Source organism: Megalobrama amblycephala, unplaced genomic scaffold (genome assembly GCF_018812025.1).
Source record: "Megalobrama amblycephala isolate DHTTF-2021 unplaced genomic scaffold, ASM1881202v1 scaffold419, whole genome shotgun sequence".
In the NCBI taxonomy this organism is placed as follows: Eukaryota; Metazoa; Chordata; class Actinopteri; order Cypriniformes; family Xenocyprididae; genus Megalobrama; species Megalobrama amblycephala.
This window is the reverse complement of record NW_025953368.1, coordinates 182,160-209,650: the sequence shown is the minus strand read 5'-3', so window position 1 is coordinate 209,650 and position 27,491 is coordinate 182,160. Positions and strand designations below refer to the sequence as shown.

Genomic DNA, 27,491 nt, shown 5'->3' with positions numbered 1-27,491 from the left:
CAATATTATTACTATTATAGTGATGCGAGTTCTTCCTCGGACACTAGAGAGCGATGATGAGCTCTTGCTACATATGCCAAATGTTCTGTGATAGACAACTGTAAACCACAATGCACCACATTTGATAATCAATTATTTATTTAAAAGAAAGAGACAGATAAAAGAGTACAATGAATGGTGGGTTCAATATTTAAAAAATGGGTACTTTACAATAAAGTTCATTAGTTAACATTAGTTAGCACAAACTAATAATGTTAATAAATCTATAGATTAACAAATACAGTAACAAATTAATTGCTCATTGTTAGCTCATGTTAGTTAATACATTAACAAATGAACCTTATTATAAAGTGTTACCAAAAAGTGTAATACATTTCCATGTGATGTTAAGCTACAAACAGAACGTTTATTTTAGTTTCTGGATACTGTACTGTTGTGAACCAATAAATTACGGTACTAATATGGAGCAACAACATTTCAGACATAATGACAAAAAAACCCCAAAAAACAAACATTAAGTGTGATCAAACAATGTAATACAAAGCAAAAGCAAAACAGCCAAAAGTTGTGAGTCAGGGACCGTATGAGCTCTAACATCAATTCCAGTATTTGATCATCATTTTTCAGGGACATTTTCATACAAAGCTTCTTTCTTTCTAAGGAATCTCTGAAAGGAAACACAAACTCGATCACAAACCTGCTGATGCAACCTAAGTGAAAATGAATTGCAGACAAACCTTTAAAACAAGACCTCATTAAAGTGTCTATAAAATAATTTCTTAGCTAATAACTGCAACGATAAGTCTATAGCCTACATTGTGTTTTAAACCTTATACACTGTAACTGCATCAGGCGATGGATATATCTGCACCCCCTTGTATCGCTGCTCATTTTCATGAAATTGATCTCTTGTTTCATTGCCAGCAGCCACTGTCCCTCTCTTGTATCAGTGGATTAATGCTGTGCTCAGGCTATGCCTAAATAATAGTCTCAAGATGACAAAAGGTGACGTTATATTCATTGTATGTCCTGTTAATTACATATTAATTACATGACATGAACACACCTTAATGCTGCCTTCAGGTACTATTGGAAATGTCCTACTTCCCACTTCTGAAGTTGTGATTATGAGCTTATTGTATTCAAGTGCTTTGTTTTTGGAAAGAACAGGAATCATGGAGTTCATTCTTACCCCTTTACTAGGAAAATCTCATTAAAGTAAAAATTATATTTAGCAACCCATTCATTAACAGCCATATAATCGTTCACCATTATCAAGATAGATTACTGACGGTTCTAGAATTGTGGTCCGTTTTTGCTGAGTATAAAACATACAATATGCTACAAATTATTATTATATGTGCACTACTTTGATGATGAAAAAACAATACATGTGTAACTAATGATTAAATATAATAATAATTTACCAATAATTATAATATTTTATTGTTATTGGGTAAAAAAATACTTTTGTGTGTGCTAATAAATTGATTCATGCAAATTAATGTATTGGTCTGCAGAATGTAAACATTGTGTGTTAGTGAGTTTCAGACAGTACATACACTTAGTGTAAATAGCATAAAAAAACTTTTGAGCCTCCCTTACTGAAGGTAATACTGACCAAGATCCACATCTGTTCACTGACTGTCTGATGCATATTGCACACACTTCAATCAGTCTAACTGACAACAACTTAATCATAAATGATCTTACTGTTTTTGGTGTTGTTGGATTACACACTGCTGAATCAGTGTTTTCCTCCGGGGTCTGGACTGTATAAATAATCATGTGTTAAAACATAGTTTTAAATCTCATATGAAAATTTGTGCTTTGAAAAAAATAAATTGACATTGGCAGTAAAGGGTTAGTTCACCCAAAAATTTAATTTCTGTCATTTATTACTCGCCCTCAACTCGACTAAGACCTTCGTTCATCTTCGGAACACAAATTAAGATATTTTTGATGAAACCTGGGAGTTTTTTATCCCCCATTTAGCAATGTAATTACCACATTCAAGGTCCAGAAAGACATTGTAAAAATAGTCCACATGACTACAGTGGTTCAACCTTAAAGCTACAGTCTGTAAGTTTTGCCTCTTTGTCGCCATCTCTGTTTAAAACCAGCAATTGCAGTTATTTGCAGAATGATCATCTTTACGTGGGTTGTGCATCGGCTCTGCAGCATGGATGAATCTAATGTTTTGAGGAGAATGTGTGGCTGGCAGTCACCACACAAGTTCATACTCAACTTCGTAATCACAGATTGTATAGTCTTGAAGAATTTTCACCAGAAATAAGAATTTTTACCGTAAATAATGACGCAAAGACGAACGGCAGCATGCTTGAATTTCCCGTGGAAACCTCCAGTACCACTCGAATTAGAACACATTATTATAAGCTTACCATTGTGAATATGGCTTAGGTATGGAGACAGTTTTGAACACTGGCTGTTATGTACTTGCTCAATGATTTTGGATCATTTTTAACCAAAATATGTTACGGACTGCAGCTTTAATGTTATGAAGTGACGAGAATAGAAAAAAAAAACTAACGACAACTATAAACATAAACAAACATAACTATTTATTCAACAATTTCTTCTCTTCCCTGCATTCTCCTATGCTGTAAGTTGTAGACACTGTCCAACCCGTCCAGGTTCTACATCAGAATGCAGACTCAAAATTGGCTCAAAGATGTAATTTTTGTTTTGTTTTTGCACACAAAAAGTATTATTCGCTTCATAAAATAAAGGTTGAACAACTGCAGTCACACTGACTATTTTACTACTTTTCTGGACCTTGAAGGTGGTAATTATGTTGTTTTCTTTGGGGGATAAAAAAAACTCTCAGATTTTCTTGGATCTTAATTTGTGTTCTGAAGATGAAAGAAGGTCTTACGGGTTTGGAACTTCATGAGGGTGAGTAATAAATTATAGAAATTTAATTTCTGGGTGAACTAACCCTTTAATTGCTTGCTTTTCTGACCTGTTTTTTCATGTTTCCTGTAGATGCACATCACGACTGCAACAACAATCAACAGAAATCCAGCAGCAGCAGCAGAGATCAGCACTATCAGAGAGACTGGAGGAACTGAAGGAGAGGAAAGAGAGACAGTCATTAATGTGATTGAATCAGTCTGATCTACAACAGAAGACAGATCAGCTCAGTAAATAAATAAACACATTATATCAGCTCTGTCATACCTGCACATGTGTGACAGAGGTGAGTGATGTCCAGATGTTGAGTCTGGTTGCTGATGGCATTGTTCAGCACACAGCTGTAGGTGTTTTTATCCTGATATTCCACCTCCAGAGGTAGAGAGAGACTGATGCTGAGATCAGACACACTGATGCTGGACAATAAACTGTTTCCTTTGTACCAGGAGAGAGTCACATGACTCACATTCACAGCTGAACACACCAATGAACAATTTGATGATGATGAACTCCGTGAAGAGTCTCTGCTGATGACAGGAACAGGCAGACGAGCTGGAAAACATCAGTGAAAATAAAGATAAATATGGATAAATCTAATCTACAGTATTTACAGTGTAGCATGTTGACTGTCAGTGAGTGTTTATGTCACCCCAAACTACAAAATAATTAAAAGTTTAATATGTAATGAATTAAAGGAATAATCTGGTTTCAGTACAGGTTCAATCTGGAACATCGCTGACATAATGGTAATTACCACAAAAATAATTTCCAATTGAAAAAAAAAAAAAAAAAGCAAAAATGTAAAGTTACAATGAGGCACTTGCAATGAAAGTGAATAGTACAGCCACAAGACATAAACAAAATGAGTGTTAAGATGATATTAATTTTTTCCCATTCCGAGTCAAATTAATGTTTTTTTTTTGTTTTTTTTTGCTGGATTTGTCCCAAAATGCTATTTTATGAATGCTTTTGCTTATCGCTATGAATCCCAGTAAATGCCATCCATAAATGTCATGCCCTGAAAAAAAAAAGGTTTTCTTTCAAAATCTTTTTTTTTTCCCAAACTCCTCCTACATTGTTTTTGTGTCGGTAGATGTCGTATACCGCATCAGCAAATTTAAAGGCATGATGCCAAAATGTCTCAAAATGTCTGAGGCTGAATCTCTGCAATGCTCTGTCATATTGACACCAAACTGAGCATATGTTATTGTCACCTTACTGTGACCACGCCACATCAATGACAGTGTCATCTATTGGTTAAACGGGGAAAACCAATAAATCATATTATTAGTGAATTGTATTTATGATTTGTCAGCCATTTTGTCTAAAATCAACTTAAAATGTATTTAATTACTCATTGCTGCATGTCAGTCTGATGCTCCTATAGCCATGCTGGCATGACTTATCGCACCTTCATTGTGCTTGGCCTCTTAATTTCTGCTTGCAGCTATATTTTTCCTTGGTATCATAATTACAAAAACCTAAAATGACTATAAACATGATTAACAGTTCACAGCTCAAGTAATACAGAAGTTTTAACAGAAGAGTGTCAGTATAAAATTGTAAGCTTTACATTTCCGCTTCTCAATTTTCAAAAAATGCCACTGATGTAAATGCTTCCCCATAACACTGAGTTTCGCTTTAAAAACATGATTCTGTTGATTCTAAATAATTTTTTTGTACTAATTAATTCTGTTGATTGAGCTTAACTCAAAATATTCCCTTAATAAAACAAGAATATGTGGACATGAGCTTTTTACTCACCATAGACAGAAACATTGAATGTTTTTGATGTCAGTTTCAGTCCACTCATCTTTACTTCATAGACTCCAGCATGTTCAGTTGTGATGTTTGTGATGGTCAGAGATCCAGTTTGATCGTCCAGCTTCAGTCTGTCTCTGAATCTCCCATCAGGAACATCATCATATATGGAGAAGTTTTGCTTCTGTTTTTTAATTTTAGCTATCAGAGAGTTTTCAGATTCAAAATTCCACAGTATGTCGTCTTCCCATATTTCAGTAAGATCAGTGTATAAAGTGACTGAATCTCCCTCCATTACTGACACTGACACTGAATCACCAAACACACCTGGAGAACAGACACATTTTACACTGATTAAGGCTTCTGATGGTTTACAAAGCTTGAAATCAGTTAACTAAGCCTGAACTGAAAAACATTCACAACAGCAGCAAAGTCACACAAGCAAATGAAAGGTTAGATTTATGAAAGGAAAGATGTGTGTGAACTAATAATATGATTATTATAGTTTTAAAGTCATCTGCCACGTGAGAAAAATGAAAAATTAAAGCTAGAAAAAGTTACACCATGAAAAGTTAAATTCTTAAAAATATTTTCAACATCTTGACATTTTTGTGTATGGGACATTTGGATCAGTGCAGAGTTCTTGAAGTGCCTTAATAGAGGATTCTCTCTCTGTCTCCACTGGTTGAAGAACTATAGCCAATTAAATTATTTTCCACAACTTTTCACATCTGTGAAAAATGTTACTAATGTTAATCCAAAAATATATATTTATAACTTACCAGTCAGACTCCACCAGCACAAACAGAACAAAGCAATCATGTGAAACATTTTCTTCAAATGTTCAGTGAACGTCTGACCACTGAAAACACTCAATCTGTTCATCTATTTTGTGAATCCTCCCCCAACAGTTTGACCCTTCTAGTTCACACGCTCTCTAAATGTGTGGTATGATTATATAACATATGAATGCTCTTGTAGCTCTTATTAAGACTTTAATTGTTCTTAACAGTGAAAACATTTTTATTTTATCATTTAAAACCACCATTTTTAGTAGTTGCTTTATTGCTTTAAAAACGTAACAGTGGAATTGTGTTAATATTCTTAATTCTCCTTATAAGTAGAGCTTGTTGGTTTTCAAACTGTTATATAGTCCACTTTAATAATTCAATTAATCAATTATTGTATTTGAAAAAAAAAAAAAAAAAAAAGCAGAACAAAAAAAGGACCAACATCCATCTCGTTGGGGCCACTCCAGCAGCTTATCTTGAGTCAAACTGAAACCTGATGTTATCTGATTTCTATAGAAAGGTGGTTTGATCAGATATATAGACAAACAGCTTGCATGAGATAGTGGCCATTTAGTGCATGTGTGTTTAGTTTGTAGACCAAGAGTTTCTTCCTGTCCTGATTTTTATCAACCTCACAGTTAATGTTCTCACAAAACATTTAATGAAATACAATTACTCAAATTTCGATTTTAAAAACATAAATAAGTTACTTGTATTTCATAACTCCCTAACCCTGATTATATGTGTGTAGGCCTGTTTTATTCCAAAAGACTGATCTCACATTATTTATGTAATGTTATTTTAAACTTTTTTATGCCATATGTCTTAATTTTCTGATATCTATTTCAGATGACAATTAAAGATAATTAAAATATTTTTAGTTTTACACACACACACACACACACACACACACACACACACACACACAATTGAACTAAAAACTCCACATTATTCCTAAATCAAAGAATAATGAAAATAATGTATTCAAAACGCTTAACCCAAATGTAATGTAGGCTAATATACTAAAATGCTATGAAATCATATTTATACGATGTTTCACAAACAGACAGCGAGGTTTGCATGCAGACTAAACGTGATGACTACGTCATCACACGCTAGGGATGCTCCAGATTATCACTTTCATTTTAGTTCAACCACTACGTCGCCTTTAAAAGGAAAAAAAAAAGAGGAACACTTTTATGGATTAGAATCTGCATTCATTTGTCTGAACAGACAGTGGCGAAAATGAAGCTTCTCTTTTGGCTCTTGGTGTTCTTGTTTTTTTCCGATCGTGGTAAGTGACAATCTTTAGAATCAGTTTTTAGTTTGTTAAGTTTGTTACATTCTCTCTTCCTGGCATCGATAAAAACGATTATGGTTAATACAAATCTAAAGGTCTTATAGCATTTCACTGTACCACCCTTGGTACAAATACCATTCAAAAAGAGACCTTAGGAATTGCTAATGGTTACAATTTGGTTGTATGAATGTACAAATATTTGTATAAAGAAAGGGGACAATAGGCTATATGACTCAGATTGTGGTTTGCAGCTAAGAGAATTTTGAACGTTCTCCAAATATTCAGTGTTGGTATGGGAACATAATGGGAACATAAAAAATGTCCAGTTTTCTTGATGTTAGAAGAACGTTTTTATAAGGTATAATGTTCCTCAAACATTCTTTCAACTTAATTTTGATTAAAAAATTCAACATTCTGAATGTTGATTTGTAACATTCCAAGAACATAAATTGTCCAGTTTCCTTAATGTTAGTAGAATGTTATTTAAAGGTTAGTTTGATGTTCCTGAAACATTCTTTCAATCATTCAATGCAGAAAACATTTTTGTATTGACAAATCAGATCAACATGTCTGTTTTAATTACAGACAAATGACTGCATTAAAGTGGTTTAAATGGCTACAATTTTTGTAGTTTTGCTTATTTTTGGAATTTAAACATTATTTGAGGAGTAATAACCTCAACCGGTGTGATAAAAATTATTTGTAACACTGAAGTGATTTATGTAAGTTGTCCAAAGCTATTGATTAGTTAAATACAACACACACAGACATCGACACTCATCATACAAAACAATGGTGACAATCAAATAATGATAATAATAATAATGATAATAATAATAATTCAGCTGCTTCATTTATTCATGCCGCAATGCATGCTGGGAGCCATGAATGTGTTTTGTATACTGGCATGAAGCTGGAATAAATTATACAAAACATGTTTTAATCAGAAAGTTAACAATGACTTAGTTATATATACACACGGAAATCAACATTCAGCATCTGAAACACAACAACGGTGTTACAACCGATCTTTATCACCTCAGCTGAGTTGTGGAGTTGTTTAATCAGATCTTCAGAGATTTAATGTCTTTTATCTTCAGTTCATCTAAGGCTGTGGATGAAGAAAGCTGTAGTTTGTGTTCTTATTTCTCTTTCTTTCAGTGTTTGTTCACAGCAGGTGTTTGAATGATTGAAAGAATGTTTCAGGAACATCAATACTAACCTTTAAATAACATTCTACTAACATTAAGGAAACTGGACATTTTCATGTTCTTGGAATGTTACAAATCAACATTCCTAGAATGTTGAATTGTTAATCAAAATTAAGTTGGAAAAACGTTTGAGGAACCTGTAAAACATGTTCCTCTAACGGCAAGATTTTTTTTTACGTTCCCAGAACCAACACTGAATATTTGGAGAATGTTCTCATAAAAAAAAAATCTGTTAGCTGGGGTGTTGCTGAAGATCAATATGTTCATCTGTTGAGTTAATTTATAAATCAGTGTTCTTTTGCTATTTGTTACATTATGAATACGGACATATTTGTCTACTCACAATCTTTATGATTTGTAGAAAATAACAATTTGAAAACACTATCATATATTTTTGATTGGCTAATGTTTTTTTGTTTTTTTCTTTATCAGGTGTATCAGGTCTTTATTCAGTCAGAGTGCCAGTGTCAGTGAATGAAGGAGATTCAGTCACTCTAAACACTGGTGTTCAGACAAACCTACAAGAAGATATTAAATGGTATTTTAATGGCATTCTCATCGCTCAAATCAGTGGAGATCTCAGTTATAGTTGTACAGATGTTCAGTGTAATGAAGGAACTGAGAGATTCAGAGACAGACTCAAGCTGGATCATCAGACTGGATCTCTGACCATCATGAACACCAGAAACACAGACTCTGGAGAATATAAACTACTGCTCATCAGCCGCACCACCAGTGAAACGATCTTCAATGTTACTGTCAGTGGTGAGTCATTATTGAATGTTTACATCACATTGTTAAAGGATTAGTCCACTTTTAAATACACTTTTCCTGATAAATTCACTCATCCCCATATCATCCAAGATGTTCATGTCTTTCTTTCGTCAGTCGAAAAGAAATGAAGGTTTTTGAGGAAAATATTCCAGGATTTTTCTCCATATAGTGGATTTCAATGGCTACCAACAGGTTGAAGGTCCAAATTGCAGTTTCAGTGCAGCTTCAAAGGGCTTTAAACGATACCAGATGAGTAATAAGGGTCTTATCTAGTGAATCGATCGGTCATTTTCTAAAAAAATACAACCGTTTATGCTTTATAAACAGAATATCGCCTTGAAGGTACTTTCCGTTTCCGCATTCTTCATGACGCTTACGCTGAATATTCTACGCCTTCCCTGTTCAACTTACGGAATGAACGCGGCACCAGTTTCGTTTTTTTCCGTAAGTTGAATAGGGAAGGTGTTGAACATTCAGCGTAAAATCGTTTAAAGCCCTTTGAAGCTGCACTGAAACTGTAATTTTGACCTTCAACCTGTTGGTAGCCATTGAAATCCACTATATGGAGAAACATCCTGGAATGTTTTCATCAAAAACCTACATTTCTTTTCGACTGATGAAAGAAAGACATGAACATCTTGGATGATATGGGGATGAGTAAATTTATCAGGAAAAGTGTATTTAAAAGTAGACTAATCCTTTAATGTATTTATTGATTTTTAGAGTGATACTCAGAACTATTTATTTTCTTTTCCTGTATATTAGTTCACTTACAGTATATCCAAGCCTACAGGGAACATTCTCATAACTTTGGCTAACATTCTGTCAAGGTTCTTTCAAAAATATTATGAACAAACGTTCTTCCAGTAACATTAATAGAACATTTGTTTAATGTTATCTGGACTTTAATAATGTTCTCAAAAGGTTAGCACACACACACACACACACACACACACACACACAAAATTTATACATTGCTTGTAGAATGTTTTTTTTTTGACTGTTCTCATAATGTTGCCAGAAAACATTCTGGAACAACATTCTTTAAATATTAAGGATCACTAACTTTTTGGCTTAAAAATGATTTAAGGTTGGATGATACACAGCAATATCCCCTGTGTTTCATTAACCGCACTCAGTGTTTTATGTGACAAACTACAGAGTTAAAATATCACTCAAGCAGTGCTGGAGTTTATTAGTTAATCAAGTGTCAATTGAACATTAGTGACGATACACTGTAGGAAAGAGGAACAGAGATTTAAAGTTGTTATCAGTGTTCCCTGAAATTGTGCTCTTGACTCTTGATTGTTTTGTTTTTTTATGGCTGCTTTATTAGTGTGTTCAGAAAACATGTTTACTGTGTCAGAAGAAGTCATGACAGAATAACATCAGATGATGTTGGCTATCAATTAACCTCATTGTGAAGTGGTCTGATTCACTGATCAGAAGTCTGTTTTGTTAATAATTTATATGAATATTGTGCTACTGACCATGTGACACTCCTGATAATCAGATATACTGAAAAATTATGAAAACCTTATTGTGAGCATGAAGTTATTAACTATAGAGCCATCTAGACACTCACAGGCATCAACAATCAGCTTATGAAACTCTACAATGGTGTCATGCTTCATGCCAGAATACAAAACTCATTCATGGCTTCCCAGCATGCACTGCAGCGATTTGTTTACTATTTATATTTGAATATTTTTTGATTGTCAACATTGTTGATGTTTGTGTTGATGTGTCTCAATTTTATGCACAAAGCAATGATTTAAAAAAAAAATCTCACAATGAACTTTTCAGTGTTACAAGTGATCTTTGTGTCACAACTGCTGAATTTAGTACCTTTTTTTATTCATTAATACTTCAACATCATATCTATTAATACCAGGTCATGAAACTACAGAAAAAAACTAACAAAAGCACTCATTTGACTGCTATTAAAGCACACATGTTGACCTGTTTTTCATCTTTCTCTTTCTCTATCTTTCCTTAGCAATGCACAAATGTTCATTGAAAACAGTATTGCAATTGCTGAAAGCAAAATACAAAACATTTTCATTAAAACATCAACATCTAAACCTCTGTTATTTCTAAATAAGAACTTCTGTAGATGTCTAACAGAAATAAAGTCAATCTGGTTAGTAATAAGTGAAGCTGGAAATGCTGTTTGTGGAGTTGTTTAATCAGATCTTCAGAGATTTAATGTCTTCTTTTAGCTTCAGTTGATTTCTTCTAATGCTGTGGCTGGAAGTCAGTTCCTTTTTTATGTTCTTGTTGTTTCTCTTTCCTTTAGTGATTCTGCTTGTTAACAGCAGGTGTTTGAATGTTTCAGGAATGTCATACTAATCTTTAAATGATTTTCTATTAACATTAAAGGTGCTCTAGAACACTATTTCACAAGATGTAATATAAGTCTAAGGCAGGGGTCTCTAAACTTTGTCCTGGAGGTTCACTGTCCTGCAGAGTTTAGCTCAAACCCCAATTAAACACACCTGAACCAGCTAATCAAGGTCTAATTAGGCATACTTAAAACTTAAAGGCAGGTGTGTCAAGGCAGGTTGGAGCTAAACTCTGCAGGACAGTGGCCCTCCAGGACCGAGTTTGGAGACCCATGGTCTAAGGTGTCCCCAGAATGTGTCTGTGAAGTTTCAGCTCAAAATACCCCATAGATTTTTTATTACACAATATTTTAACAGCCTATTTTGGGGTGTAATTAAATATGCGCCGATTCAGTGCATGTCCCCTTTAAATGCTCGCGCTCCCCGCCCCCAAGCTGGCAAGAGTCGCAACTCCATAATACATTGTATGTAATAGAATAAGTTCACACAGCTCTCTCAAAATAGATCTTTACAAAGTGTTCGTGATGCGGCATATCAGATCACGTAAGTATGGTAATTATTTTTATGGATGTTTAAATTTGATTCTGAATGAGTTTGATAGTAGGCTATGCTCCGTGGCTAACGGGGCTAATGCTACACTGTTGGAGAGATTTATAAAGAATGAAGATGCGTTTATAGACTGCAAGCATTTAAAAATGAAAATAACGATGGTGTACTTGTACTTGTCCAATGGTCATTACTTCCATTGGATATGAGCAACAGAGTAGAATCATTTAATATGAATATAGTGCCTCACTTATTATATTTATTTCAGGCTTTACCAGTTGAAATCCCCCAGAAACAATTCAATGACCTGGACAGAGTAATTTCTAGATTTATCTGGAATAGTAAAAAAACACGTATTAAATTTAAAACTTTATAATTAGCGAAAGAAAAAGGGGGAAGTTCCCTACCATGCCTGCAAGATTACTATATTGTTGCCCAATTAATACATTTATTTTGTTGGTGTGATACAAGCTATACTGCTAAATTTAAACAATTGGATATCTTGCAAACTCCAATCCCCATTCAATCACTTCTAGGAGATAACAAAAAATGTAAAGAGATATGAGGAAATATAACTCAGTGGACAAAATGTGGCCTATAGAACAATGGTACAAATTGATAAGGAAATTGTTAGATCAAAATCTCAATAATAGGTAGAATATTTGTAGTCTCAGTCATCAGTTAAGAAACAGGCGCCTCTACCCCTGTGATGTGTGGCAGCAGCAGCGCGAGATCTCGGGAGAATGACCAAGCAGACACAGATCAAGTGTGGTACAAAGCATTCTCCGATTTATTCAGGAAGAAGGGTCATGCTTATAGACAAACAACAATTTCCAGGTTGGCTTGAGCATCCAATCATACGACTTAAGAATCAAACCTTACCATGTATGGCATTTCAAGAAATATAATAACAAATAAGAAATGTATGTGCGTAAATGTGTGTGTGTGTGTGTGTGTCTTCAACTTCTGGTTACATGTGAGTGTCAGTGTGTCCAAGGACTACTACTTCTTGTTTTGTCTATGTAGGTACATGATGTGCACAATGGAAAAATCCCAAGACACAGAGAAAGTCAAAAAGTGAAGCCCAAGAAATAAGAAATTATTTAACAGAAATTTAGAACACCAGACTGGAATATTAAGTTGGATTGGTTATGATTCCCAATTCTTCCCTGCTCGAGTGGATAAAAGGTTTCAAAGCTGGGCTCACAAGGGAATAACTGCATTCTGCTCTATTTTATCAAAGAGGGAAATTCAGGGAAATTGCAGATTTCTATCCAGAAGAAGAATGGCTAAACTTGTGGCATTCACAGTGTGACTAGTCATTCCAGGGCTTTAAGATAATTATGTTGGAAAAAAACTATATGTTTCTTTATCACGTCCAAAGTAAAAGCCAAACAAAAAGGAGTAGCAAATCTAGGCTCTTGCTGGAGGCAGTGTGGTACACAAGTGGCTGACCATGTACTTATTTTCTGGGCTTGCCCAGTTTTGAAACTGTATTGGTCAGAAATACACTCAAGTATAGAGGAAATCTTAGAGATTGAGATTAGGGAAACAGGTTATATTCTATTTATTGGTAATATACCAGATTCAGTTTATAATAGGAATAAATATTTACTGAAGATACTAGTAGCAGCAGCAAAAAAGCGATTACTCGTTTATGGCTCCAACATCTTCCCCCAACGTGAACCCAGTGGGAACAAACTGTCACAGAAATGTATAAAATGGAAAGACTGACATTTAAGTTGAGATTACAAGAAAACACTGGGGAAAATGGACTACACATATATCAAAACAGAGAGAATGGAGATAAATGTGTAATAGGGATACCTACTATATATGCATACATGTAAGCACCATAAGAGAATAATCAAGCTGCATGAAAGTATGGCTATGGACATAAGGGTATGTATGTCTACGTATGTTTGTCTATAAGCACGTATGTGAATATATGTCTACATGATAACCTGTTGACCTTTTTACTCAAGGATATTTGTACTAATTGGTTAAGGAAACAGTGTTGTTGTTTTTTTTTTTTTTAATGTTTAATTTTGGAAGAACTTCCGTGTAAATACCCATGAAGCTTTGTTCACTGTTTTTTTATTGTTTGTTTTTGTTCTGAAAAGTTTTATTAAAAAATAAGAACAAAAAAATGTTAGCTGTCACAGACACGCAAGGCTCTGTGTGTCCATTGTCCAAGTCTCTCCAGCGCCATCCAAGATCTCCATATCTACAACCACGAAAGGACAGTATCACTATTCTGCACTTCATTTATCATCACAGCTTAAGTTTCACTCACCTGCACTGCCGTATTACTCTGATATCAATAAACATCCCTGTTGTGAATTCCTGTCTCTGTCCCTTCTGTGTTGTAACACTAGCTGGGATAGATCTCTTTACAAATGCATTTAAGGTGCGAGTGCGATTTGTACCCAGATAGGCCCAGATCCGACCCACATCTGGTACACCACAACATAGTGTTGTGAAATTTAAAGAGATCTAAATAGACAGATTGTCTATATAGAAAACATCCACATGTGGGCTGGATCTGAGCCAACACTGGGTAGAATTATGTCAGGTTACATCAATAAATAGTTCAGTTTGATTTAAAACTAAATCTTTTCTGTTTTCAACTTGTTATTTTTAAAAGTGTTTTTCTTTTTCTTTTTTTCATCAGAGGATGCAGTTGAGCTCTGATAGAGATGAGAGAATCTAATCATGTCATGGATGTTCACCTTCTGTTATTATCTGTTAAAATGTTGATTTCATGTAAAATGAAAGAGTATAAGTCAAGAAATGGCTTGTGCAATCACTATCATCTTCACAGTTCTTTCATGTTCTAGAGGGTTTTTTATGTGTTTAGCCAAAAGATCCTCCAATTATCTGTTGGTTTGTGTTTCAGGTGTTTCTGCTGCTGAACATTATAAAATGAAGACAATATCAGGGATCAGGGGAGAATATGTTATTCTAGATCCTGATGAAGGCCTAAATGATGCAATGATGTGGTATTTTAATGACACCATCATTGCTAACATCACTGGAGATGCCAGTAAAATCTGTACAGATGTTCAGTGTGAACATGGTGATGGGAGATTCAGAGACAGATTGATTGTGGATCATCAGACTGGATCTCTGACCATCACAAACATCAGAACCACAGATTCTGGACTCTATAGACTACAGATCATCTACAACAGCAACAGCTTCAGCATCAGCAGAATGAAGAGCTTCAGTGTTTCTGTCATTGGTTAGTATCATTCAGTGCTCTTTCCTTTGAGAAGTGTTAAAAATAGTTCAGTATCTTTACATCATCCCAATAACTGCTGGGTTGTGGAGTGTTTGGAAAGCAAGTTTTCACACAAAACTTTGACTAATGTTGTAAAAGGATTAGTTGACCCTAAATGAAAATGAATTCTTTTTAATTTTTTTAAAATTTTTTATTTAAAAATCTCATGTTAATCTTGAGTTCCTATAGAGTAGTAGTTCATCCTTCATATCTCCAAAAAGTCTTTAGTTTAATCATATTTATAAAAGATACATACGCTGTACAGAGTCTTTCCAAAAACAGCTGAGTGCCTGGAGGCGTGTCATTGTGAGTGGAGATAGAGTGACGCTCTACCATGTGTACGCGCAGCTTTTGTGTAGAGATCATCTACAAGCTATCATTGGTCAGCTAAACAACTGTATTTAAACACACAATACACCATCGCATTATCCCTGGATAACTTTTGAATCACTATAATGAATATAGCGTATGAATGATGAATAACAAATTTATTAATTCACTATGTTCATGTTTACAGTACGTTATATGCACTCAGGCACCTATTGCCAACAAAACAGACATTTGAAGCAGTTTTACTCACCGCCTGCAGTTTCGACTCATGACCGGGATCATTATCGCTGTGACCCTCCATCTTTCAGTTTCAAACGATCTGTAAATCCAGCGTAGAACTGGGCTTTGTTTATGAAACCATAAACACCAATCCTGAGGGCTCGAGCAGCCACGGAAAAACACGAGATATTCTCCATTCATTTTAACCAATAAAAAAGTAATTGTAACTATCAGTCTCTATGGTTATTTTAATAACAAATGTTGAGAGCGCATCAATGTATTGCGTGAGAACAAAACTCTCAGCTCCACTAAACACTGGGTTCTTTGGGAAACAAGGTTATCTTTCCCTCACAAAAACAAATGATGTGTTTTAGTAAACTATTACACAGACCACAAACTCACACAAAAAGTCAAGAGTCAAACTGCCCAACTAAAGGAAACACTAATCACCAAAATGGTGACCAAACATTTTCAATAAAACATCAACATCTAAACATTAATTCTCAAAAAGATCTTCTGCTGAGAGCTTGAGAGATTTATTGTCTTCTTTTATCTTCAGTTGATTTCAGGCTGTGTGGCTTTAAGTCAGTTAAAGTTGTGTTTCATTTTCTGAGAGTACAAACATTGATTCAATGACATTAATATTGATTTTTTTTTTTTTTTTTTTTTTTTTTGCAAGTTCAAAATTTTTTCAACATTAATTGCAGGTGCAAACATTGATTTAACATTATTTTGATCATTGCTTGCTATCTGGGAATGACTGTCTTTATCTGTTCCCGTTTCAGGTCTGTCTACAGGTGAAATTGCAGGAATAAGTGCTGCTGCTGGTGCTGTTCTGCTGGTGGCTGCAGCTGGTGTGATTTACTGTAAAAGAAAAAACAGTAAGTATTGTATACAACTGGTTTAACAAGATATATGTGATGTACTGTGCAAAAATAATGGTGGTGAATACACTGCAAAATCCCTGGTGTTAAATGAACACCCCTACATATGTGTCCACACTACAGAGTGTTAAAAAGTAACACTGAAGCAGTGTTAGATAATTATGTGTGAGAGATAGTATGAGACAATTAGTGATTAATTAAGAGATGATTGACCATTAGTGGTGACACCTAATGTTAATAAGAATCACTGAAGGAAAGAGAAACAACATGACATGACAACTACAACTTACTTCCACTTATTGCACCACTTATTGCACTTGTTTCTAATCAGTTTGACTTTATTTCTCTCACACAGAGAAGAGAAACAGTGATAAACAAGAGTTGGATCATGATGAGACTAAATCTCTGACCGCCACAAACAGCAGAAATGATCCTGAAGTACAGCCCAGCAGCAACGAAGAAATGCACTTAGATGACCTTAGTGAGTCATTATTGAATGTTTACATCACATTGTTAATGTATTTATTGATTTTTAGAGTGATGCTCAGAACTATTTATCTTCTTTTCCTGTATATTAGTTCACTTAAACAGGTGCTGGTCATATAATTAGAATATCATCAAAAAGTTGATTTATTTCACTAATTTAATTCAAAAAGTGAAACTTGTATATTATATTCATTCATTACACACAGACTGATATATTTCAAATGTTTATTTCTTTTAATTTTGATGATTATAACTGACAACTAAGGAAAATCCCAAATTCAGTATCTCAGAAAATTAGAATATTACTTAAGATCAATACAAAGAAAGGATTTTTAGAAATCTTGGCCAACTGAAAAGTATGAACATGAAAAGTATGAGCATGTACAGCACTCAATACTTTTGCTCCTTTTGCCTGAATTACTGCAGCAATGCGGCATGGCATGGAGTCGATCAGTCTATGGCACTGCTCAGGTGTTATGAGAGCCCAGGTTGCTCTGATAGTGGCCTTCAGCTCTTCTGCATTGTTGGGTCTGGCATATCGCATCTTCCTCTTCACAATACCCCATAGATTTTTTATGGGGTTAAAGTCAGGCGAGTTTGCTGGCCAATTAATAGTACGGCTATTCAAAAACCGAGGATCTACTATGTGCATGTAAAACTATCAATGACAATCATTTTGGGGCAGGAAATAATGTAAACACAGATATCGGATACCAGTCATGTCAGTGAATGTAAACACACTGGCCAAAAAATCAGATATGCATGGTCAAAAGGCCAGGTCTGTGCATTAAGACTTGCAGTGTAAATGCAAGAAATAACAAGCATTTAGAGAAACCTATAATGCTTAAGATCACTTTAAAGGTTTAAGCAGCTTGAGGAACAATAAACATCCATGTTCAATGACACATTAAACACATATTAGAACTCTAAAATTAAGAGTTATATAGCGATCAGACAGCTTCCTCTCAGTATCAAAACATTTTGAATCACTTTCTAATTTATTTTTCTAATGGCAACCTAATTTATTGTTGATTATTTGGACAAAATCTTGTTTTTCCTCAACAACAGGTTCACAGAAATTACTTTCATCAACAATCATTTCAGTATCTTCAGGTGTTCATATAAAAATGTTCGAATAAATATAAAAATTATCTGTGCCCTGTGTGGATTTAAAGGGTTAGTTCACCAAAAAATGAAAATGCTGTCATTTATTACTCACTCACATGTCGTTTCACACCCGTAAGACCTTTGTTAATCTTTGGAACAGAGTATACTTTTTGTGTGCAAAAACGAAACAAAAATAATGACTTTATTCAACAATATCTTCTGTTCTATGTCATTCTGCTATGCTCTTTACATCCAGCACTTCCAGGTTCTATGTCAGAACACTGCCTCATTATTGGCCAGCTCCTGCGTCAGCATCACATGCATGTGTTGTGCTGATCATGTGATCAGCTTCGGCCAATACTGAGCCACCGTTCTGATATAGAACCTGGAAGCACTGGACATAAAGTGCGAAGCAGAATGACACAGAACAGAAGATATTGTTGAATAAAGTCATTATTTTTGTTTTGTTTTTGCGCACAAAGTATTCTCGTCACTACATAACATTAAGGTTGAACCACTGCAGTCACGTCGACTGTTTTAATGATGTCTTTAGCACCTTTCTGGACCTTGAAATTGTTGCTTAAGTTGCTGTCTATTGAGAAATCAGACAGCTATCGGATTTCATCAAAAATATCTTAATTTGGTTTCCGAAGATGAACGAAGGTCTTACGGGTGTGGAACAACATGGTGAGTAATAAATGACAGAATATTAATTTTTTGGTGAACTAACCCTTTAAGGGCAACGATTCATTGTGTTCGGTCTCTCTCATCTGTCCCTCTCAACCGGTTTACAGCAAAGAAGGCACAAAGGATTCTGAAATTAAGAAAACAGACAAAAAAAAAAAAATCAATAAACAGCAAATATTTTTTAATTAAAAGTTATAAGTATTTGCATCCACATTATTCATTTCACTCATTTTATAATGAAACAAAGAGGGAATTTTGAAACACTGCTGAAACGGTTACTAGTCATAACTATAGGCTATAACATACCAAATCAGATCAAACACATTAAAACATCCTGCATGACCTTACAAGTTCTGGTCTCCATTTCCTCACATTAATTTACAACGTAGTCACGATTAAGTAAAAGAAGGGAACTATTTAATAAATAGTAAGCATGATTTAGCAAATGAATGAGAGAATGAATTCTATCATGCACAATTTAACGTTACTTAAAATGAGGAAACGAAAACCTGCTCATGTAACATTATTGTTAATTCATGGCCGCAAAATAATAAATATTAAACAAAAAGATCACAATTTAAGTAACCAAATTCAAGGTTTTAGCCATATATATGTAAAAAGTAAAATTTAAAAATATATGGCTAACTCGTCATTAAGAAGACTCTAAACTTAAAATGTGCAGAATTAAGTGATGACAACACAATCATCTAATTAAATTACATTTGCTGAATAAATTAAATAAAAAAAAAAAATAGTAAAATAATGAAGTTTTTACTGTTGCTTCCCTTTTGAAAGCAGATGGAATGGAGTTTGGAGCAGCCCTCCATAATTGTGGGGTTTCTTCTTTCCGCACATGCGCACATTTATTGCTTCAAGACGTACATATAAAGACGTACATGTAAATATGCTAGAGAATCACAAGTCAAATTTATTTGTTTGTTGGATTTCAAATATTTGCAAGTAAAAACTGAGTATGTATTTAGATTTTACTTAATATTCTAGAGTTTTCATCTTTACAAGATTATTCTTAGCAAAAGATGCATGATTTTTCCTGCTTATTTACTAAGCAATAAAATCATTGTTTTACAGTGCACCCAGCCAAATTTGAATGATTAAAAAAAAAATGCCAAGTAAATGAAACAAGCTGTCAAAATCTTTAGTACAAAAAATAAGCAGTATTCTCTAAGGCTGGGGGCGTGTCTGCTGTCGATGCTGAAACCACGCCCACTCGTGAGAAACATGCCTTCTCTCTCAATTACATGTCTAATGAGTCAAACATACTGATGCATACAAACAAAAGAATCACTGTAGATGGCTGCAAAATGTTCTTAGAACAAAATGTTAGCTGGGATGGATCTTTTTACAAATGCATTTGAGGTGCGAGTGCAATTTGTACCCAGATAGGCCCAGATCCGGCCCACATCTGGTAAATGAACACCCCTACATATGTGTCCTCACTAGAGGGTGTTAAATGTAACACTGAAGCAGTGTTGAAGTTAATGAGATAATTAGTGATTAATTAAGTGATGATTGACTATTTGTGGTGACACCTGATGCTAAAAAGCAGAATCATTGAAGAAAAGAGAAAAAACAAGAACAGAAAAAAGAGAGACATGACAACTACAACTGACTTCCAATTATTGCACTAATTTCTAATCAGTTTGACTTTATTTCTCTCATAAATCTACAAAAGTTCTTATTGAGAATTAACGGAAGTTTAGATGTTAATGTTTTATGGAATGTTTTTGTAACACAGTTTGTATGTATGGGAAGAAGGAGGCGGGAACTGGCGAATGTTCAAACCATAACTTTAATGTAAAATAAACAAAGAACAAAATGAAAGTAATGCCGCCACACAAACATACTAAAACATAAAGAAAAATCCAGGCCTGGTTCTCTCTCCTCCTTCACTATCATCACTCCTCCTTTTATGCTTCTGGAGCTCCTCCGTGAGATATTCAAGACCGGTGCAACGCGCAGCTGATGCTCATTAACACTCGCGTCACCGGCCTTGCGCCGTTCCCTCATGGCTCTCGCCCGCCCTGCTCGTCACAGTTTTGTTTTAGGTCACCATGTTGTAGGTCAGTGTTTGCTTTAGTTGGACTCTTGATCCTTTTCTTTTTAATATTAGTTTTTCTCTCACTGCTACAACTTTGTTTGATATGTACAGATGAGCAGTGTAATAAAAATACTAAGAGAAACAGAGATAAGCCAAAGCTGGATCATGGGACTGAAACTGTGATCATCACCAGTAAACTAAATTATAAACTACAGTTCAACAAGAGCAGCAGCAGCACCACCACTGAAACTGAACTTCAATGTTACTGACTGAGGTGAGTCATTATTGAATGTTTACATCACATTGTTAATGTATTTATTGTTTTTTAGAGTGATACTCAGAACTATTTATCTTCTTTTCCTGTATATTAGTTCACTTACAGTATATGTATTAGGGGTGTAACGGATTGCGGTTGATTTGTGACCCTTACGAACTAGGGCCCGGTTGCATGAAAGCCCTTAAGTTAAGAAAACCCTTAGTTATAAGATTAAGGGTACCCTTAGTGAAACATGGGTTGCAAGAAAAAAACCTTTAAGGCTGTCAGTAAGTATTTCCCTTAATTTCTTAAGTGTTCCCTTAAGTTCTGTTATGCTTTGCAACAAAGTCCTTAGTAATCATTTAGACGTAAAAAAATTAAGTGATCAACAGAGGCCTTTTAAAGGATTAGTTCACTTTCAAATTAAATGACTCTTCAGTCAAAAAGAAATAAAGAAAGTAATTATGTTTTTTGATGAAAACATTCCAGGATTATTCTCCCTATAGTGGACTTCAATGGCCTCCAAACGGTTGAAGGTCAAAATGACAGTTTCAGTGCAGCTTCAAAGCATCCTACAGGATCCCAGATGAGGAATAAGAGTCTTATTTAGAGAAACCATCACTCATTTACTAAAAAAAAAAAGTAAAAATTATATACATTTTAACCATAAATTCTCATCTTGAACTAGCTCTCTTCTTCTTCTTCTCTATTAGAATTCCAGCAGTGTAGACACTGCTAAGTGTATTACTGCCCTCCACAGGTGAAAGTTTGAACTAATTGTTATATACTTGCACTAGCATATTGTGTATGACAAATTAGGTCAAACTTTGACCTGAGGATAGCAGTAATACACTTAGCAGTGTCTACACTGCCGGAATTCTAATAGAGGAGAAGAAGAGAGCTAGTTCAAGATGAGAATTTATGGTTAAAACGTATATATAATTTTTACTTTTACTTTTTTTTTTTTTTTTGAAAATGAGCGATAGAGCGACCCCTGCACTTTTGATAAGGGCTGCTTCAATCAGTCACAATATATAATCCTTTATCTTAGGATATTTTCTTTCAAATGAGACCATTTTCACGTTTCTGTGAGCTTTCGTTCGTAAATAATCAACGGGGCTGCGTTCAGCCCCGACAAAACGTTGCAAAACGTTTTTTAAACGGAAACGGTGGTGCGTTGAACACCCCGTTCTGATGACGCAAGAGATGCAACTATGGCAGCTGAGAAGGACATTCTTTGTGTTCTTTTTGTCGAATTTTCGGAGCCTGATGAAGTCGGTAAATACGTGTTTAAAGGTCCCGTTCTTCGTGATTCCATGTTTCAAACTTTAGTTAGTGTGTAATGTTGTTGTTAGAGTATAAATAAAATCTGTAAAATGTTAAAGCTCAAAGTTCAATGCCAAGCGAGATATTTTAACAGAAGTCGCCTACATCGAACGGCCAGTTTGGACTACATCCCTCTACTTCCTTCTTTAATGACGTCACTAAAACAGTTTTTTGACTAACCTCCGCCCACAGGAATACACAAGAGTTGCGTTTGTAGAGTGTGTTTGTCGCCATGTCGTCGAAACGCTGTTATTTTCATCCCGCAGTCCAATCACCGGGTCTGATTCCGGCTCAAATTGATAGGGTAAAATTAAAGACATGTTTACAATAACACTGAGCGCGTGCATCTCCACGTTATGGTAAGAGGCGTGACCTTTCCGGGCAAGGTGCGCTAAACTGCTGTCGAATCACAACACAGGAACCGCTGGCACAATCAGAATTCGTTACGTATTTCTGAAGGAGGGACTTCATAGAACAAGGAAGTCATCAGCCCGTTTTTATGACAGTGGAAACAGCGGTATACAGATAAGTAAATTATGTGAAAAATACTGTGTTTTTTTACACAGGAAACATGAACACATGTTATATTGCACACTATAAACACAATCAAAGCTTCAAAAAACCACGAAAAACGGGACCTTTAATACTGAAAAATACGCTCGATGTTACAGTCACTGCCCCTTGCCGTCCAGAATAAAACATCTCAAAAGAGTGAAGGGATTTGTGAAAACCGTTTCTAATTATTGTGATCCAACATTTGTCTTTATGTTTATAAAAGTTTATGAAAGTATCACTCCACAATACAATAACAAAATATATAAGTATAGAATTTTTTATGTTTATCACATTAATCAGTGTCTATCACACCTTCCTAAGGAAAGGATATGGACCAGAAGACAATGCAATTACTAAATGATATTTAGACTTAAAGAAGTTCCAGATCTATATTTGTGCTCTTATTATTTAAGTTATTTTGCCATTAATGTAAATAAACATGCGCAAACAATATACTTGCGCTTGTGAATTTTGATGTTAATTACATTTACGAGCTGTTTCTTTAATACTGCGTGGTTTATATGCATGTTGATGTTGATGCTGATGCTAACATTTCTGACACACCCACCAAACAAGAGAAAACGTATCTCAAACCTGTTGCACACCGTTGCACACCGTTTCCAGGAAACATGTCGTTCAACACGGAAACCGTAGCAAAACGTTGCGCACCAGTTTGAGCTTGAACGTGCCCCTTTTTTGTCGCGAATGTGAACAGGAAATGCGCTCTCGAACGGAGAAACACGCGATCTCCAAACAATCGATCAAAGCGTGCTAACGATTTAGGATAGGTCGATGGTATATAAATCATGCCCGAACATTAGCGTTTGTCAATTGAGCCAAACCATCCATTAAGAGGCTGATCTCTCAGGTTGACGCGCGAGCTGGCTTGACTGTGAAGTTTTCGTGAGGATTTATAGTTTATGGACTGTTTTGATTTCGGTAATTACATGTAGAAAGGCAAAAGCATCATCATCTAGAAAAGAGATATCTGAAATAGAAACGAAAGTGATATTGCCTCGTCCAGTGGAGAGGACGCACGAGAGGAGACCTGTGCGTTTAATTGGTATGTGTATACTGTAATACTGCATTTACAATGCTTATCAGTGGCATGCACTTTGATCGCGAAAGTGCCCTTTGCGGTCGCATCGCCCGTGTTCCCAATGTGAACGTGAGCTCCAGTCCATTACAATTTAGAGCGGTTGCCTGGGTATACTTCATTTCCGTTCAGTCTCGCGCGCGAGCCTTTCAAAGAAACTCCTTTGCCCATGAGCGCGAAAAGACGCGTTCGGCGCATGCACACGTGCACCGCCCGTGGTCATAACAGAAAACAAGCCAGGCATATTTTAGTTAGTCAGACTTGTCCGCGAATTCTGTTTCATAAAACAAACTTAAATTAGTTCAAACCAAGTTACTATGGCAACTTATGCTGGAAAACTAGCTTGGTCCTTTTTTAAGGTAGTTTAAGGCAGTAGTAGTTTAAGCTGAAGTTTAATGCAATGTTTTATTAAAAGGTAAGTATGATGAACCAAAACATTTAAAGAGAAGTATTTTTTTTCCCAGATAGCACATGTACGTCTGCAAGATGTCTGTTAAAGATCACTTCATCTGGAAAGCATCTGCTGTTTACAAACATCTGATAGACGTCTTTAAGATGTCAGTTTTACATACATTCTAAATCATAAACATCTTAAAGACATCTTCTAAACGTCTATTTGACATCTGACAGGAAACGTCCTATAGACGTATTGCAGATGAGCAAACGCTCTAAACACACACATCAAATAGACGTCTCCGAGATGTACGTGTGCTATCAGGGTTTTTTTTTTTAATTAAGTGTTAGGCCTATAGCCCAGTGAATCATTCCTAGACTTAATGGAACCACTTGTGAGAGAACTGTCAGTAAAACTTATTTCTTAGCACAAAAGAGGACAGTGGTAATAGAGGACTACCAAATCATTGTTTTATGTCTGAAAATATAGCAAAAGTAACACAAATCAATAGACCTGTGACAAGGACTCTGAAACAATCAGGCCTTCATTTTTAAGCTTTCATTTAGTGATGAGTTTTAATAGAAAGAATCTTAATAGAAAACTCCAAAACGATAGTTCAAACATTTTAGATTGAAACCACAATGAATAATCACTCTAAATATCACTCTAAATAATTTGCATTACTTCAGTACAGAAGATGACAATGTGATAAAGTTTAAGACATTTTGATAATATTTATCAATCTTTACATTTCTCAGACATCAATCCTTTCCATTTATTTTATTCTATGAAAAAAAAAAAAAAAAAAAAAATGTTTTCATAGCAGAGAATGATAATCTAGCCTATAGGAGACTTGTCACTCGACAGAATCAGAATTAATTTGAGTGAGACTCCCAATGATTAGTCCTCTAACCAGACTAAGACTGAGGCTGACAGTGAGTCACAGAGAGTATTTATTATTTTGATACTTTCATTGAAGGTGACACTGGACACTGAAAAGGCTTCAAGCGGAAATCATGGAGAGAAGAGTTGAAACTGAAACTTCACCTAAAGAGTAATTGTGTCACTAATCCTGGTACCAATAAAGTGACATTTGACCTATATTACATACCAATTTAAATACAGCAACAACAAAAATCTGCTGTAACAAAGCAACACATTACAACAGAACACAGAGTGCATGGTGTTATGGAAGCCCTGAACCACTACATGAAATGATACTTTGAGTGAAAATAGATACACTAAGTGAAAATAGTTTATTAAAATTATTAAATGGATGCCACCCAATCGGGACAATAAAGCCCTCCCTACCCCCCACATGATAAATACTTAATTATTAAACACTCATTAGGTATTTTATTTCCACTTTTCGAACATTGTCTTCATTTTTATTAAAAATAGATGTTTGACATTGAGTTTGTTTATTCTCAGCATCTTATTTTGTCTTTTTTCCCAATATTTAACAAGTTTTATTTTGAAACAATGACATTATGACTTTATTAATGACTTTATTTACATTTTATTTTTTTAGTTTTTTTTCTTGAAACAGAACGACTTTATTCATTAAATTTAATTTGTTGACAGATGTTGAGTTTATTCTCAGTATTTAATTTTGACTTTTTTTCTTGAAATTTATTTATTTTTTCTCTCAAAACAACAACTTAATTCTCAAAATGTAATGTTTATTCTCAAGATTCTATTTTAACTTTTTTCTCAATGTAATCAGTTTAATCTTGCATTATAATGACTTTAATCTTGAGATTTTTTTATTGCTTGTCCCTCAACCAATTTATTTTTTTCATGTTGCTCTTCAGGGTTTCGATAAGATGTTTTTCAGTATACAGAGGTTTATTAAAGCTGTTAAAGTGATTCAGACATGGACAGTGAGTGATTTCTGTTTCTTGTCATTTGCACTGTAAGACCTAGCAATGCACTGATATGAGCTGTTTTGTCATGTACGTGTACCAGATTACCTCACCAAGAAAGGCATTATGACCAAAAAGTGCATTTGACATACACTCTCATACAGGTGCTCTTCATAACTGCACTACTTATACTTTAGGTGTTTTTACTGCTATTGTTGCTATTATTGGAACAGACTGGAATCATAATGTTGCTAATGTTTATAACACTAACTCTTGTTCATCCACCTTTATCATAAAACACTGGTTGACCAAATGTGAAATGTGAATAGCACCAAATAATCCTTAACCAGTTTGGTGTAGCATGGACATACATTTATTCATTTTCTTAAGTTGGTGAAATACTTTCCTTAGAGTATTTATAACGTAACTGAATGATGATACAGGTTCATGTTGTTATTCTGCGGTTAAACCTTAAACATACTTGATGTGATGTTTGTAACGAGGAAATGTTACAGCACAATTTTTACACAAATGTGGGTATGCGTGATAAAAACTGCCATTTTTACAGTAATTGAATTATAGTTAGTCTTTATACGTTTTTATATAATTTTTATTGTTGAAATGAAATGAAGTACAATGAAACTGTTACATTCTGTCTTATTGAAATTGTGAACAAAACTGTGATGTTTTTATGAGGTGCGGAGTTCATGAAGTAGTTCTGCTCGGATTGTCCAGTGTGATTTTTTTTTTTCTTTTGTGTGTGTAAATCAAGGAATTGAATTCCGTCAATGTGTTTGTAGAATATTATCACTGTTTGTTGGAAATGGGGGTCTTTAAACTTATATGTTTACACATTGACATATTTTCTTTTTTTCTGAAACAAGAAAATACAATTTGTAAGATCATTGTTTGAGAGATGAAATATATTAAAACATCTCATTTACATTGAATCAAACAGTGATGATAAATGATTTCAACTGATGCACTAATTTGATTTCATTTATTAATTAAATATCAGGCAGTTTGTAAGAAAGGCACACTTTTTTATTTTTTTTTATTTTTTATTATTTATTCAATTTTTATACAACACATGATGAATCTGCAACAAAAATCCACAACTGGATGTTTTGTTCTTATTAAAATTCAATAATTTTTCACAGTAAATGGCACTCAATACAGTGTGTTATGGCTATTTAGGGAAAAGCATCTTAGACCCTGTCCACACAAACACGGGTATTTTCAAAACCGCAGCTTTTTCTATGCAGTTTGGCCAATCGTCCAC

At 34.7% G+C, this 27,491-nt stretch overlaps 1 protein-coding gene and 1 long non-coding RNA gene across 2 annotated transcripts; one reads left to right on the top strand and one right to left on the bottom strand.

Moving 5' to 3' along the window:
- Window positions 1–302: 302 nt before the first annotated feature.
- LOC125261510 lies at window positions 303–3,061 on the bottom strand. Its single transcript, XR_007183330.1, has 3 exons — window positions 2,984–3,061; window positions 1,714–1,772; window positions 303–667 (listed from the first exon to the last, which is right to left on the bottom strand). It is a non-coding gene; the product is annotated as an uncharacterized LOC125261510 (long non-coding RNA).
- A 340-nt stretch (window positions 3,062–3,401) lies between these two features.
- On the top strand, window positions 3,402–26,011 carry LOC125261504. Its single transcript, XM_048180057.1, has 7 exons — window positions 3,402–6,780; window positions 8,430–8,762; window positions 14,562–14,906; window positions 16,280–16,375; window positions 16,734–16,859; window positions 20,829–20,991; window positions 25,324–26,011. The coding sequence occupies exons 1-6, from the start codon at window positions 6,732–6,734 to the stop codon at window positions 20,984–20,986; spliced, it is 1,107 nt and encodes a 368-aa protein (XP_048036014.1). The 5' UTR covers window positions 3,402–6,731; the 3' UTR covers window positions 20,987–20,991; window positions 25,324–26,011.
- The last annotated feature ends 1,480 nt before the right edge of the window (window positions 26,012–27,491 follow it).